This window comes from Haemaphysalis longicornis, unplaced genomic scaffold (genome assembly GCF_048455015.1).
Source record: "Haemaphysalis longicornis isolate Haplotype H1 unplaced genomic scaffold, Haemaphysalis longicornis Haplotype H1 scaffold_2, whole genome shotgun sequence".
In the NCBI taxonomy this organism is placed as follows: domain Eukaryota; kingdom Metazoa; phylum Arthropoda; class Arachnida; order Ixodida; family Ixodidae; genus Haemaphysalis; species Haemaphysalis longicornis.
The window spans coordinates 237,195,107-237,210,379 of record NW_027526295.1 but is presented as its reverse complement, the minus strand read 5'-3'; the positions used below and the strand labels follow the sequence as shown (position 1 = coordinate 237,210,379).

General features: G+C 46.1%; 2 protein-coding genes across 7 annotated transcripts in view; one reads left to right on the top strand and one right to left on the bottom strand.

The window, feature by feature from the left end:
* The window catches only part of LOC144170195 (calpain-7-like), a 37,101-nt gene that overhangs the window by 19,223 nt on the left and 2,605 nt on the right, over positions 1–15,273 (bottom strand). For 2 of the 4 annotated variants that reach the window (XM_077699826.1, XM_077699825.1), the window contains exons 2-7: positions 7,459–7,605; positions 6,973–7,081; positions 6,690–6,847; positions 2,612–2,679; positions 1,580–1,870; positions 48–261 (exon numbers count right to left, since the gene is read on the bottom strand). In XM_077699826.1, coding sequence (XP_077555952.1) covers positions 48–261; positions 1,580–1,870; positions 2,612–2,679; positions 6,690–6,847; positions 6,973–7,081; positions 7,459–7,563 — 945 coding nt within the window. In that variant the 5' untranslated portion in view covers positions 7,564–7,605. Of the gene's footprint in view, positions 1–47; positions 262–1,579; positions 1,871–2,611; positions 2,680–6,689; positions 6,848–6,972; positions 7,082–7,458; positions 7,606–7,702; positions 7,849–10,461; positions 10,495–15,273 lie in introns of those variants that run through there. The other 2 variants (XM_077699823.1, XM_077699824.1) reach the window with 2 other exon arrangements.
* LOC144170194 (rho GTPase-activating protein 15-like) overlaps positions 7,983–15,273 on the top strand; it is a 29,765-nt gene continuing 22,474 nt past the window's right edge. The window contains exons 1-3 of one of the 3 annotated variants that reach the window (XM_077699820.1): positions 7,983–8,306; positions 12,214–12,456; positions 14,248–14,559. In XM_077699820.1, the coding sequence (XP_077555946.1) occupies positions 12,259–12,456; positions 14,248–14,559 (510 nt within the window). In that variant the 5' untranslated portion in view covers positions 7,983–8,306; positions 12,214–12,258. Of the gene's footprint in view, positions 8,307–8,417; positions 8,722–12,213; positions 12,457–14,247; positions 14,560–15,273 lie in introns of those variants that run through there. The other 2 variants (XM_077699821.1, XM_077699822.1) reach the window with 2 other exon arrangements.

Sequence of the window (15,273 nt, the reverse complement as noted above, 5' to 3'; positions counted from 1 at the left end):
ACACCCCCGGATACGGACAACCGCAATGCGAACGTGTATGCACCCACCTGGCGGATGCTGAAGCAGTCAACCACCTCGATGATCTTGGGGTCTGCGGACAGCTCCTCAAGGCGTGCCCAGTGGCTGAAGGAGGCCCGTTGCTTGGGCGACAGAGACAGCTTACCGTCGGGGTCGCTGAAGGGAAGCTTGAAGGCAAACCGGTCTCGCTTGTCCGTCTCCAGGAAGGGCACGTACTCCCGCCCGTTGATCAGGGACATCTTCCTGGGCCGGTTTGCAAACTGCTCACAATGTGCGGCTTCATACAGGCGGGGCACTGCCCTCGTGCTTTTGCCGCAACTCAAAAAGACCAGCCCTCACCATAAACTAGTTCATCAACTAGTGACTCAAAGCACGCATCTACCTACAGTCTACATATAAACACATACGTAAATGTGCCCATACCAACCAGCAATCATAAAAGAACTCGCATATTTTATCAGGCATGAGGGTTAAAAGCCAACTGCACTCAAATTTTACCACGACCAAATTTGTTTTTAATGTGTAGTAAGTACCAAGTAATCAGCCGGGACACGAGTGGTGGCCCCGTGAAATGCCTTGTTAATCAGTCAGAAGCGTTTAAAAAAGCTGCGCCGCAGACCACGCTGCTCCTGCCGGCGGATCGCATAAACAGCCATGACGCGCCTGTGACGCTCTAGCTGACGGGGGCTTCTTCCTCTGGCCAGCCACGCACCTAAAGAACCAGTCGAGCTCTGCTGCAAACGCTGCCCCCATTTGCTGCCCCGTGCACGCCTACAGCTTGTGCGCAGGCTTGCTCCCGAGCTGCTGACCGTCCGGCCACTCGCTGGACGGCTGCAGTGTCACTTCAATGGCCACGCTCTCCTTGATTTCGGTTTCAAAATCGCCAATTTTTGCCGACTGCCTGCGGCGTTCACGCGCGTATTTCAACTGTTGTATTTTGCATCTCGCGTTCTTTTTCAGCAAACTACATGAAAATAGTGTTTTCAAGAGGTCGAAATTTTGAGTGCAGTCGGCCTTTAAGGGTGCAGGGTCCCATTCCAACTCGCCTGTTACTGTTTCATTACGATTTTTTTTCCTCCACATTTCCAGAGATTGCTAAAGCAGGAAAAAATGTTCCAAAGAAACTGGTTGCCTAATGTGAGTGGCATTGCCTTAAATTTCAGCCAGTAAGGTGAAAACTACATCCACGGAGAGAAAGAAAGAGCAGCTTGCTAATTGCCTGCCTTTTTTTCATTTTCCCAGTAAGCTTGCACTTTTAATAAAAGGGCATGATTAATTGAAGGGTATAATTCAATGTATAAAAATCGAGACTGCTGCTTGACATCCTCAGCATCACTTTAAGTTGTTTGTTCAAGGTTGCCCAAACTGCATTCACTCTCTCTTAAATGCACAGTGGAAAAGGGAAAGATATTGCCAGCTCTATCATAAATACGCAGTGGAAAGGGGCTGCTTGCCAGTTACTTTGCATCCGTACCCCTTCAATTTTTTAAAGAAAGGTCACTGAGAGAAGAGAGCAGACCACGAAATCCGCAGCACCCTCCACTTGCGGGAGGAGGCTCACCTGAGGACGTCAATCTCGTCCCGAGTGTATCCGTCACTGCCACTGACACGCAGCTTGTTCTTGTCGCTTGGCCCATGTTCGCCGTCAGCGCCCGGGAAGCTCACGGAGGAGGAGGAGGAGGTTGTGGAGGTGTCCGACCTGGCCTTGGTCGTGATGGAGGTGCTTGAGGCCCTGCTACTGGCCGCTGGCGTGGGCCTGGCACCTTCGAGGAAGGGGGCCGATGGGGCAGGACGGATGATCGTGCTGCCACTGCCACAACTGCTGGCCAGCTTCACCTTCATGTGCTCGGCCCTGCAGGTGAAACGCATGTGCTGGAAACATGACCTGGGGCAAATACTGAAATACACTAATTGGCAACATGTGGAGGCATCTGCAACGGAATATACTTGGCAAAAACTACGCAAGCTAGAAACACAATCAGAGCAGAAAACTTGCACTGATTCAGGCCGTATCGAAATTTTATCGAAATCCAAAGGCCCTATCGAAATCCTAAACGCTGGAGGGCATGAGTAGCCCGTAAATAGTACCAAACATTGACAGACACAAATATTCCCATTCAAGTTTAAAATAAGAAAAAGCTTTTCACTCCTCTCATCGTTTGGCACATCATTAATCAATCTCATTAAGGTTCACAGAAATGTGCAGCTCTTTTGTGCCAAAAAAACTAACAGAAAGTAAAAAATTTGTGGGTGACCATTTCTATTGATGCGTCAGAGTCTGGGTTTACAGTGCAATTCCTGTTGTGTGACAGATTTGTGTTGGCTGAAAGCCCTCCACCCATGCAAACTGAGTGGCAGTGGTAGTGACGACATGGCAGCGGGGACAGAAAAAACTCTAGGGGCGCTGCAATGCCAGCAGGACCATAGGCTCTGAGTACAGTGAGTGGTCGGCCAAGGTCATGCCTTGCTATTCTTACATTACACCTGCACGGTTGACATCGGTCTGCAACAGCTGGATCTTGTGAAAGAGGCCAAGAAAGCATTTAAGTTTTTCATGCATATTTACGACCACGGAACGAGGTGGATGACCAACCTCTCAAGTCCTTGAGTTGCAATGCTGGTTAGTTTGTCATGGAGGGTCTTGTCATCTGTGGCCGCTCTCTGTCAAAAGGGAAAGGGAACAAAAGAGGATCTCATTATTAAAGCTCATCAACAAGAATTTTTTTGTTTGTTTATAATGGCTTGAAATTTTGTTCTTTACATAAAAATTTCAGCAGTCAGTAACTTCACTCTAAAATGTACCACACTGGTGTGCCTTCCTGGAGCAAGATGGCAGGCACGATGAAAGTTATGACAGCATTTGTAGACTCTTCATTTGGCGGCCCCAACTTTTAAAGGGACACTGAAGTGATTTGTAAACATTGTGGGATAACTAGCGCAAATTGTAGTCTGGAGTCTCTGGGCCCTGTTTCGACAACTCTCGCTGCGTTTACGCGACTTTATTCAGTATCAAAATCAATTCGAAAATACTGTCCTCTCTGCATCCTCCATACCAATTTCCTATGACATTTCATATTACGTCAAAACGAGATGGCTTGGCTAGACTGCACTACTGCACGGCTCGCCGACCTTCTGACAGAATCAGCCGGCCCAGCGTTTGGTAGGCTCGCCCAGTGACAAGTCGTCACAATTCGTTTGCTTAGTTGAAACTAAGTCACGAAACATTTGTGCCTGGAAAAATGTACCTTTGGTTGGTTAGTTTTTAGACAACCAAGCTCTAAGTTCAAGTCACTCCACACAAGCGCACATGAGACGCTTCGCTGACTGGTACGCTAGTACAAAAATTTAAGGCCAATTGAAGGCGGGAGAAGAGTCAGCGAAGTTAATCAAGGTACCAAGGAATTAAAATCAACCAATAATTTTATCGTACAGCATAAAGCCAAGGTGGGGGAAGCACATTTCACTGGGTGAACTAGCACTGTCGCCAGCAGCACAAACACACGTTTGTGAATTGCTTTTCCGCCTAAGGAATGCAGTCGCTAGAGGTGAGATATTTGGGGGACGCTTACTGCATGAGCATTATTCAAGAAATAGTTATTTAAGCTGCTTCGAAGACTAAAACTAAATAAAAATGTAAGCAGGCTATACAATATATACTTTATATTTCCATTCCCGGCAGCGCTGGCTGGTGGCCAAGTGGTCTGGAGCTTTAGGTCCGTTGTTTTGCCTATCGCAAGTTCAAATACCCAACAGCACAGGAATCTTTTTTTTTATGTAGATTTGTTTGTTTTTGTGGAATGTTTTTTATACTTCATTCACCATTTTTGTGCTGCAACATTCATTGCTCCACGAGCGAGTTCGCAGAATGCGTGCAGACTGACACTGATGCGCTGGCGAGTTCTCGTTGACGTGCTGTTGCCATAAGCACAGACTGCTTGCGGGCATAGTCCCAAATAGGCCGACCCTTGGCCTGGTGCGAACACGCCTCTTATGATACAGGCAAGAGCCAGGCAAGCTCCAAAGGTGGGGGAAAAGCGCATCGCATTTGAGCGTCTCTGGTGATGCAGAGGGCGTTCATCCACAGCGTTCGCCTCGGCTAGTGATCATTACAATTCCAAGTCGTACTGGCAGGCTTATCTGACGCATTTTACAGCCGAAAACATTGCAGAAGCACAATATGCTGATTACTGAGATACTGAGAGTGCCCAGCCAACGATAACGTTGGATGCAAAGCATGTTGTTTCATAGAACTGAAACTGTTTTGAATTCTAACCTTGGACATCGTCCAATCACATCGCACCTTCTATGGACGTCACTGCTTTAGTTGGAGCAGCCCACGCAGACCGCGCGTGGTAGTTTTTCTTCTTTCAGGCTTTATAAAATAAATATTGCCTTATCGACCAGATAAACAATGAAAACTGTGTCTATTGGCAGTCAACACAATGAAAACAAAAACTGGAGCTTGACAAATTCACTTCAGTGCCCCTTTAATGCAAAAGCTTAAACTGGCTCACTGAGCGAAAAATCCGCCAAATGGCTGCAACATGTTTCATAGAGCATGCGTCGAAAATGAAGCAAAAAGAAAAGAAGCATGATTGGTTACGACACATTTTATGGCACAAGCTTCACACTCCGACCACATCTGCTCCTCTCGCCCAGCGGCGCAGCAGTCACTAGCGAACCAGGGCACTTCGCAAGGCGGTGCAGAGTGCCCTGTAGCATTCAATTAAACTCTTAGCAGCACTAAATTGCACATTAATGCATTCACATTAACTATTTATAAGAAATGGTGGTGGTACCAGTCAGACGGCTCTTATCCAGTCAGGGGTATTGGCCAGGAAATGAATAATTAACTGAGAGAAACTATATAGGTTTTTAGGAAAAAGAAAAATATTCAGATATTAGAATGCATTAACAGGAGATTCCTAGAAAAATAAAAGTGATGAGAGAATAAACAGAAATATAAACAAGGTAGACAAAAAACTGCAAGCATAAAGTGCTCCTTGGGGCTGTGGGAATGCATTTGCATTCAATATTTACTATATTTTTTTATTTGGCCAGGAAATGAATAATTAACTGAGAGAAACTACAGTAGAATCTCGGTAAACGTAAATCACTTAAACGGAATTGCCGCTTAAACGGAACAGTTGCCTGGAATTTGGTTGGTTTTGTATTCAGATAACGTAAAAAAACTCTCAATAATCGGAACTAAAATTTCCTCATCACCGTGTAAACAGAACCAGAAATGAAACTTCCACTGCAAGCTTTCTTGGCGTAACAATAGATGGTGTGAGCGCTCAGTCGGCACAGCGCCCGGATGTGTGACGTCACCGCACCCTTTCTTCGCATCATGTGCTGCTTCGTGTCAGATATCTCTGTAGTCTCTACGTATTGGTGCCCTTTGTGTGCTGTAGATGTTTGTTCATCTTTGTGCCGATGCCAGCACACTCGGGCGCTGCCGCGGCCCTCCACTTCACAACTAATGGAGGCTATGGGTGTCACACGCCCGTTTTTTATCTTCGAGGAGGAAAGGGAGGATACTTTCTGTCACATTCATGCGTTGGAGAACAAAGCCATGGTCATCGCATTCAAGGAACAGAAACAAAAAGTCATAACGTATTATTTTCGTCGATAAATATTTCAAGCGATTTTAAGCAACCCAACCTCAATACTAGCTGTTTTTTCAATGAATTTCGTTAGTTCGAATTCAGTTTAATTTGAACTCGCTGAGCATCCCCGCAAAATTCGAACTAACGAGCTCTCACTCTACAAATTTTCACAAACCTGGAAGATTAAATTTGAAGCCTAAAATACAATATGCAGTGCTTGACACCCTCCATAAATGGTGCACCAAGTACTTTCTGTGTTGTCTGAAAGTTAGTCATTTGGTGCCTTTGCGGGGAAGAAATAGCAACAAATGGTGGCATTACCAAGCAGCCTCCCTGCAACTCCCTTCACTATAAATTTGGTGAAGCACCCTACAACATCGACCCACTTCCCCGCACGGCTAGTTATTTCCCTCAAAATTAACTACTTTATCACACGTATTTTTATTTATTTATTTTATTTATTTAGATACCCTAAACGCCCCGAAGGGTATTACACAGGGGGGTGATCAGAAAAGCAAAACTTGAACGGATAATATACATAGGATCAGTGTACAAAAAAGACATAGAAGAATTACCTCTACAAAGCAAGCATTACAACTTTTGCATTAGAGAGTTGCCACCAGCCTAACAATGGACACAAAATGTGTTTTAACAGAGGCAAGGCAGCACTTCGGCATTTAACACTTGTTCTGACAATTTACAAATTCAGAACATAGACGAAGAAATAAAGGAACATATAAAACTGGGCTTGAAATTGACAAAGTCAAGTTACATCTAATTAACAGATGGAACTTGACAAAGTCAAGTTCCATCTATTAAGGTACCATTCACAAATTGTTCTGCTGACATCAATTCTGTCACACTAGCGCCACCTGAAACTGCATTACGGCCAAGTCATTGCCCAAAAAACTACAGCAGACTGGTGAAGCGGTGCAACGAGTGCCTGTACTGTACTTGGGTGGGTGCAGGAGAGGAGGAGGAGGAGGAAGATGAGGAGGAGGAGGAGGAGGGGTGTCCCTTGGGGCTGCGGTGGCGGCCCCAGGTGGAACGCAGGGCCCTCACCGCCTGCAGGCAGAGCTCGACAGCCAGCGTGTACAGCTCCAACGCCTCCTGGTAGTTGTCCGCTTCATCCTCGTCCAACGCCTGCGCCAGCAGGAACTTGGCCCGGTCCAGCTGCAGCTGCTGCGCGTTGCTCGTCACCTGGAGGTGCGTGCTCGAGGCTGCGGCCGCGCAATTTACACGACCACCGTCAAGCAATGACAGTCGTCTGCCTACTTTCATTCGCTGTTTCGTGCAAAGTGTGGTTTGAACGGACGAGATATAAAACTGCTGAGGCGGAGCTTACTCAGTTTCATCAGCTCTTCGGCCCGGTTGAGATACTCGTTTGCCTTGTCAGAGATGCAGGCCACCTGTGATCCAGATAGCATTGCCGCCTGCAACGCCTGCGCGGCTTCCTGGAACAAGGCAGCGTTTGAGACAGCATAAACATGGGTGAAACTTCGTTTTCTTGGAGCAATTGAAGCGTAGATTCAGTGACTGAAGGAACTGCCAACACAAGTAACAGACAGTTGAAGGCGCGATTGTGGCCGGCTTCAGTGCACAAAACGTAAGCCATAGCTCATTTCTATCAAGCAAACGTGCACAAGAGAGTAAACAGTGCGGCGTACTGAGACAGTCTGGACAGGATCAGCGGCCTGTGCGCAGCTGAACGTCCCAAACTAAACCACACGCTATAATCGGTTGTCACAGGTGAGTCATGCCAACATCGCTGAAGAAGGCAGTAATTTGCTTTCGCGGTGTCTGTGCGGAAACATGGTGATAACGAACGCACCCTGTAGTAATAGGCGGCAGGCGCTGCATTTCCCTCGAGGTCGAACTTGACAGCTCGTGAGGCAAACTCCACAGCATCCCGTTCGAACTGGGCTTTTTCCCCCATGACGACTGACTCATGCCCGTGACTGCCGACGCACGGATGTGCCTGAAATAGACGTGACGAGGATCGAGCAAGGTCTGTTCACTTTCCTGTGGAACACCGATACTTTACTAAACCAAAGTTCGAACAACACTTCACACACCTCGGCACTTCGGTCTTGCGGGCAAGCACCGAGCAGCTGGACAGTTGGATTGGCTTCGGTACGGCTCTGTCTTCGTTTGCATGGAAACTCTAGCCAAGTGTCACCAAACACTTTATTTTGCAGCTTTCAAATTATACTCTAATTAGTATAAAAAAACAAATGTAATAGCAAGCTAAAAGTATTTGCTAAACGTAAAAAAAGTACACTTTGTTTCCATGGGTGCCAAAGCACGCTACACTTCACCTCTATCCGTGCATCTACCTCATTTTCCTATTTTGCACCACTAGCCCTTCAGCTGCTTCACTTCAGCTTGCTTCGTCTCGGGAGTTCCGGTCCTGCGTAAACATTTTTTTTGTGTCGGTTGTTTTGTTTGCCACAGCGAACGCCTTGAGCGATTAACGCGGTCGAGCGCAGTTGCGATCAAAAAAAGTTCGTATGCCAGGTGTGCTCGTGCCAGTGTGGCATTCCTCTAGTGTTTGATCGAGGTTGTGCTTCGCGGTGGGAGAAAACGCTGCGCCTTCAACGACTTGCGTTGTGTCGTCTGTGGTGACGAAGAGAGCAGCGTTTTGTTGTGGATTGACCCGCTCTCCGCGCTACCACGAAGGTGAATTTGTTTTGCTTTCGCTTCGGGTGTCGTACCGTCGCGTGGCGCGTTGCCCCAGCTGGCGGGGCAAACTGGCTGATTGAAAGAGGAAGCTCGTGACATTGAGTCTCTGCCGCAATCGTGCAACAAGTTCATCAAGTGCGGGAAGTGGCTCGCAACCACTTGCTTCGTCGCGGGCGTCGCCGAAGCGAGAAAAAAACAAGCAGGCGCGCTTTCAGTTCGTCCGTTTTGCTGAACTGAGAAGGTCAGATGAACAATTATCGAGCACAGTCTCGGTGTGTCGTCCTCGCCTTCTCGTCGATGTGCGCAACGTTTATTTCTGGGCGGTGAATCACGTTACGAGCGGAACAGGTGGTGTGCATGTCGAAGCTGGGCTATTCGCGAACTCCTGACCATTGAGCTCTTCGGACGAAAGGTTCGTTACTCGCGTGAAAAGCGCAGCCAGACAGAAAGTGGAGCACGCGCGCGCATGTCTCGGCCTGCATAACCGCATTGTGCACGCGGGAGGCGGCGTTAATTGTATTCGTGCCACTCGGAAAACGCGTGTCAAAAGCGGGCGAAAGAGAGGAAGAAGAGAAAAAAAAGCACATTGCCAAGGTTGAGTGAAAAGGAATTCCGTGACAGGGGCCAGGGGCAGCGAGGCGAACGGCGCTGCGTGTGTGGCAGCCAGCTAGCGCGAGGAATGATCGCCTTTACGCGATGTCACGTCTTGGAAACTAAAGCTCAGGGCATATGCTTGTCCAGTCCAAGCGTGCATATAATGCTGGCTCAAATTAGCTGGTACGAGACAAAGCAGTGTGACGTTTCATGTCCTGACCATGCGAGCGCATATAGTGCGGTGATTAGGGCGCGGAGCTTTTGTGGTTGGAGTTTCCTTTTTATATATACAGTTTTGCTCAGTGCACTGCAACATGGGACCACTCCCAAGACTCGTTTCTACAGATTTCGAAACTCTACTATTACAATGTTGCCTACATAGTGAAGCACATTGGGCGGTAAACTGGGTATTATCACACCTAATGGCATCTCATTGAACCGTTTCTTTGCTGTCTTGCAATTTCGCCCTTTGGAAAATCGGAACGAAAAAACTGTTGCCAAGTGTGGTACGAAAGAAATCTGAAACATTTAAGTGCAAGCATGCGAGTGATATCAACAATTTTGCAAGCATTGCCAGTGCTTCGTAGAAAGGGAGGAGTCAGATACTACCCTACACCAAATCAAAGCAGGCTGCAATTTGCAGTTTGCGTTGTTGTCAGCTTTTGCATACAGGTATCATATCGATGTGCAGACGCTTATAAGCAGACAGGTGCTGTCGCCTGCTAAGGGCCATCTCCCTTAATTATCCCCTTCTCCTGAGATGTGTACCTTGCGAAATGCTTGCATTATGTATACAGACATAAAACATTGGGCCTACAAGTCCAATGTTCCTGTTCAACTGCAAAAGCTTTCACGTTGTGTAATGTCCTGCTTGGAATAGTGCAGTAAAATAGCGGTGGGCACAGACCACGAAATGATCATGATGCAGTCATACTGAAATGAGGGTAGTCATTGGACGCTTAGAGGTGGCATAGTCGTGCAATTATAAAAAATCTAGCCGTACTTGGTGCTCATAACCTTAACTGATAGTACTTACACATTGAATGGTTCTGGTAATCAGCATTGTGTGCTTCTATTGGTTGTGCCTTTATTCTCAAACTGTGACCTTCCATTTCACAGCCACTTTGGATGGGTTATGTTGCTTCGAACTCTAAATTAGCACTATAACTAGTCAATTCAATTCAGTTTATACACTAGAAAAAGATCTACATGAATTTCTTGGCTAAAAGTTGTTGAAAACAACTTGACTAGGACCCAGGTGGTTCGTGACGTGGTTTACATGGCATTGTATGCAGTAAAGAAATATTTGGAACAAATACAATGTTTCCGAAGATGTGTAGTATGTAAACAACAACAAAAATTAAATTGCAGTAGGTTGTCACAATATATAAGATATAACAAGAAGGAGATTGAATTAAACATAATATCAAGCAACACTGTTTGTGAGCAGAAGAAATGAGGTCAAGCAGATGTACGTAATATAGTACGATGCAGCAGTGACAGTCATACACTATCATGTGAGCTTGGTCATAGAATGGGTCATCTTAATTACTCCCACCTTCTTTTGGTACCTCATTGCGTATATGTTGTAAGGCCATGCAAAGGACCTCTTTCATTCTGCAGTGGGCATGAATTTGCTGCTGCTGTTCATGATGTGTATGGCACGGCTGCAACGAGTTTGGCCCCAGTTACAAACAGACCAACCAATGGGGCTATAGACTGGACGGCCAAAGCAAAATCTTAGTTGCTTTATATTTTTTCGAAATTTTCAGTAAGTAATTTGAATTGTCAGGAAGGAAAAAAAGGGCTAAGCGCTAATTGTGCAATCTCGTCCCTAACATCTGCTTCACCCACACTAGCTGCAGTTTCTGTGCAATGTGAGAAGGTGGGGTGTTCCCTTGCACCTCGAGGTATGACTAATGTCCCCGTTTCTGCCCGCTAGAATGTGACACTGCGACATTTGCCAGCAGAAAAATGAGCAGTGTCCTCTCTTTTTCACCACTTTCTATCTGCGGTGTACTGTTGCTGTAGTGCATCAGTGTCCTTGCAGTCTCAATACTCTCGGGGTCGAGCTCCTCTTGCAGCTTCATTTTGAAGACTTTTTTTTTTTTTTTCTTAAGGTGGCTGCGCGTAATAGCAAATAAGACATGGAAAGGCCTCATGTGGCAGATGTGCAAAAATATTTAACAGTGGGCGTGACCTAATGTGACCCCTTCATTCAGCCTACTCAGTTCATTGACAGCTCAATATTTTTTGAGTGCAGATGTATGTTCTTCTGATAGAGCATTACCCCCAATTTCAGGTCTTCATTGCCATGCTTTTACAAAGAAAACGACAGCCGGGTGTGTTATGTGAAGTAAGAAAATTGGGTGCTCTACAATGTTGTATGTATGTCTGCGTAAGCTTGATAGTCACAGAAAGTGCCAAATAAAAATGAGCCAAAATGCAGACTGCTTATGGGTAGATATGTTGTTTTTTGCAACTTAAAATGCCATGAAAAAAGATACACGAGCCGAATGTTTTCTACTGTGTAAAAAGCATAGTTTACAGGAAGCTGTAGTTATTATTCAAGCCGTATGCCAAGTGTGTGCATTTTGTTCCAGGGACAGAAGAATAAGATCTAGTTCATTTTATGCCTATATCCCCACCAACCTTTTTTTTTTTTGTACACACATTTAATTGGTCTGTGTACGTTCATTGTTGTGCTATTCTACTGTTTCTGAAGGGGAAAAATCGTAGTTGTGGCATAGACATAATGTCTTTAGCGTGATGTAGTATATGTGAATCAGTGTGGCCTGGTGGCTGCTTTTGGACAACTAACCGGGCCCCAAAATATGTGTGTTTGTTATCTGCGTTTAGTGCATTTGGTTCGTATAAGCAACATGAATGTTGGTTGTATGGTCTTGTGTTGTTAAACACCTGCTTTCCGGTTGGAACCAGTTGCCTACTAATTGGGACCAGTTGCTTCCCAAATGGACCAGTTGATTGCTCTTCAAACCAGTTGTAAAACCAGTTGAAGATTTTTGCTAGGGTATCAATATTCTTCACACTATTGGCTAGGGCTGGTTGCTAGGGGCAAACTATATGTGAAAATAAGTGCCCTTGGTTTTCTCGTCTTGCTTCTCATCTAATGCATTGCAGTGCACAGGAGCTTAGCATGGTGGTTCACTTGAGTGGTAAAGCATAGCAGAGTAATCCCAGTAATGGAAGGGCGTTTCCCGCGCGTTGTCCCTCGGCATCAGTGGGAGAATGCTGGGTACACTGCTGGCTCCGCCCACTAAGAAAAGCGGGTGCCGTGCCGCCACTGCAGGGGCAATGGGTGCGGTGTCCAGCAGCAGATGATGCCGGCTGGGGCATGTGCGAGCAGACGCGGGTGCTGCCGGAGTTTGCCGGGTCTCAGGCGGGCCGGCAGCGTGTGGACCCTTTAGACAAGAGCAGCAGCCTGTGGTGGCGCCTGACGGGGCCCAGCCGGCATGCCCGACAGGCTAACCACCTGGCTGCTGGGGAGGGAGTCTACGCATCCGTCAAGCCCTCGGCCAAGCGCCTGCCGCAGGCAAGGCTCACTTCACAGCGCGTGGTGCATGGCCCTCGGGGTTTACTGCGCTGAACAAACAGCCAAGGCAGGACTAAGCTTTGGAGGCGTCGTGGGGCACTCTGCTTTTGGCTAATTGCAGTTATCTTCTATCCAAGCGTGATGACTACCAGCCCAGATAACTTGTTGCGGCACGTAGGTTGTTGCTATACTAATGCCTATCTGATTGGTGTAGGTACTGGAGGTGTGTAGCTTAAGGCTTGAAATGACATTGTAAAGCAGTGATTTAGCTATGAGTGCAGCCGATGTGTCGATATTTTTACACTGAAAGATGCACTAACCACGAGATTGTGGAATATGCAATGCTTGTATTGTGTTACCGCCAAAATACCAAACTGTTTGTGGAGCTTTATATTAGTCATGGTAAATGTCTCCTGCTTTTATTGCTTGCATGCTTGTTGCTTGGTGACAGTCTTTCGTTTGCAGTGAACCGTGGGTAGGTGCCAAAGGCAGTCATTCCATATTATGTGTTTGGAGCTCGACAGCAACACAAAATGTTGCAAGCACGTTCCTTTTTACACTTGCTGTTATTGCAGCGGTGGGGCAGGAAAGATATGCAGGTTTGTTTTCCTCCGTAATGGAGGAAAACAATACTACAGCAAAACTGGTCCCAGTTGTACATCAGGTGTGAGGAATAGTTTAAGCGCCTCTTTAAAAACCTACATTGCATGAAAGTCCACATTTTTGCTGTCAGTTCTCAGCTTTTCATTTAATTTCTCTATGCTGCACATTTAGTTTTGAAATTATTAATGTGTGAGTAAGTGAACATGGCCTCAATTGAGAGTGGGAGCAGCCGCTTTTAAGGTGTCAGCATTAATCGACAGGGGGCATGAGAGTCGCTGAAGTGTCAGCTGTATTTTGCTTGGGTTCTTTCTCTTAGCACAAGCCATAGAAGGGAAAGAGTCATGTTGCTAAACCATTGTTGTGGTCTCAAAAACTGTGACAATAGCTTTCCAAAAGCTATTTTAAGGTATAGGTGAGTACCTATTAATGTTGAGACAATAGATAATAAGCAATGGACGTCATTTTGCAAGCACTTGTGTGCACTGAAACTTTTTAGTTGATGCTTGGCATACATGGACGCATCGCTTGTTTTCTGTCTACGCAAAGTTCAGTTCGCAGACCAATAATCTCAACATTTTATTGCTTGCTTGTTTGTTTGCTAGCTGAAATCTTTCAGGACAGAAAGTCAATATCAGATCAGATTTCTTGGTCAAGATAATAAGGATAACTGCTTGCTCAAGATAAAGTGCAATGTACAGTGTTTTTTTGTTTGACGTAGAAAGATATGAAGTAAGCCTGAGACCTTCCCCTGATAATACGAGTAACACAAGCATGGGTTTTTGTGGCACTTTTACTGTGTTGTTTGCGATGAACACTCCTCGACGTTTAGTGTCGGTATTTTTGGGCTATAAAGGTATCGTGTTGCTTGTAAACAAATTAATTTGAGCGAGTTGTTTTGGAACCTGTATACGTGGTTACTAGTGTTTATATACTCAACATAAAATAGAAGCTTACAGGACTCAGAACTGTACAAAATAGTCCATTTTTATCATAGAAGCATACTAACATACAGTTTAGTTTTATACATAGAGCAGAGACATGTTCTGTCTTTGTGAAACATCGCTGTACTGTGGCTTGAATGTTGTTTCATGATAGAAGCACTCAGTGTGCCAGCAACATCAGGCCTGTGCCTGATATCGCTGAGCCTGTTGGTTGCTGTTGGTGACACCATGCCTTGGCACCGTGCAGCTGGAAAAGCCAGCAGCCCCCGAGTCGCATGGGGATGGGCCCATGGGCATGCAGTCCAACCTAGAGCAGCAGCGGCGGCGGTCTTCGAATTCGTCCCTCAACCATGTAGAGGATCAGTGGCAGGCACCCGGCCTCACCGCCCCACGGAACGACGCCTTGGATTCTCCCGGAGGAACAGGGAGTCCCGCATCACGGTCATGCGAGTCCTTGGAAGAGCCCGAAGTGGACTACTCGGACAGCGAACCCGCATCTGCTTCGAGCACCAGTACAGCCAGGGAGGAAACTTTCCCGGAATCACCTCCTCACCAATACGTGAGTGCCTTGTCTCGTGCCTAGCCTACTCCCAGCACCCTGATGTGAGAGGTGCTCGGGGAAAGGCAGTACGAGAGAAATCCTCTCCTTCCTGAGCCTTTGAGGGAAATCGTTCTCTACCAACACTACATCCCTTTCGACATCTTCAGATACTCCGCACTCCAAAATGATCAGGATTGCCATCAAAGTTATGGTTAAACCCTTTTATTGTTAGTAAGAAGTGGTGGCTTTTCTCCTTTGTTCCCTAAAGCTGCTCAATTTTGTTTTAGGGTCGAAGCACCTTAGGACCTTGCTTTGTCCAGGGCTTGGCATCCGTGTACACAGTGTTGCACATGCGCGAGGAGAATTGGATTGGATTGGATTGAAATGAATTGAATTGTATCAGATTGGATTGGAATTGTATATCCTGTACGTACGCATTGTTACTCATTTACATGTGCGATTGGGCAATGCCACGGGTGATATACGGTATGAACAATCCCCAGTGTTTCACCCACTCGTCATGATTCTTTTTGTGGAGATGCGTGAATTTTTTTCATTTTCTTTGGCTTGGCCAGTGCCCTAATTTTTCAATTCAAGGAAAGATGAATGAAGTGTAAACCTTTTATTCCCACATGTTACGCAAGGAACCTTTTAGGGTTTGACTAAAGGCATGCAAATTGATTCCTTGTGTCTGATGGAATTGAGTTTACAAACTGCCTGTGAACAAGAGAT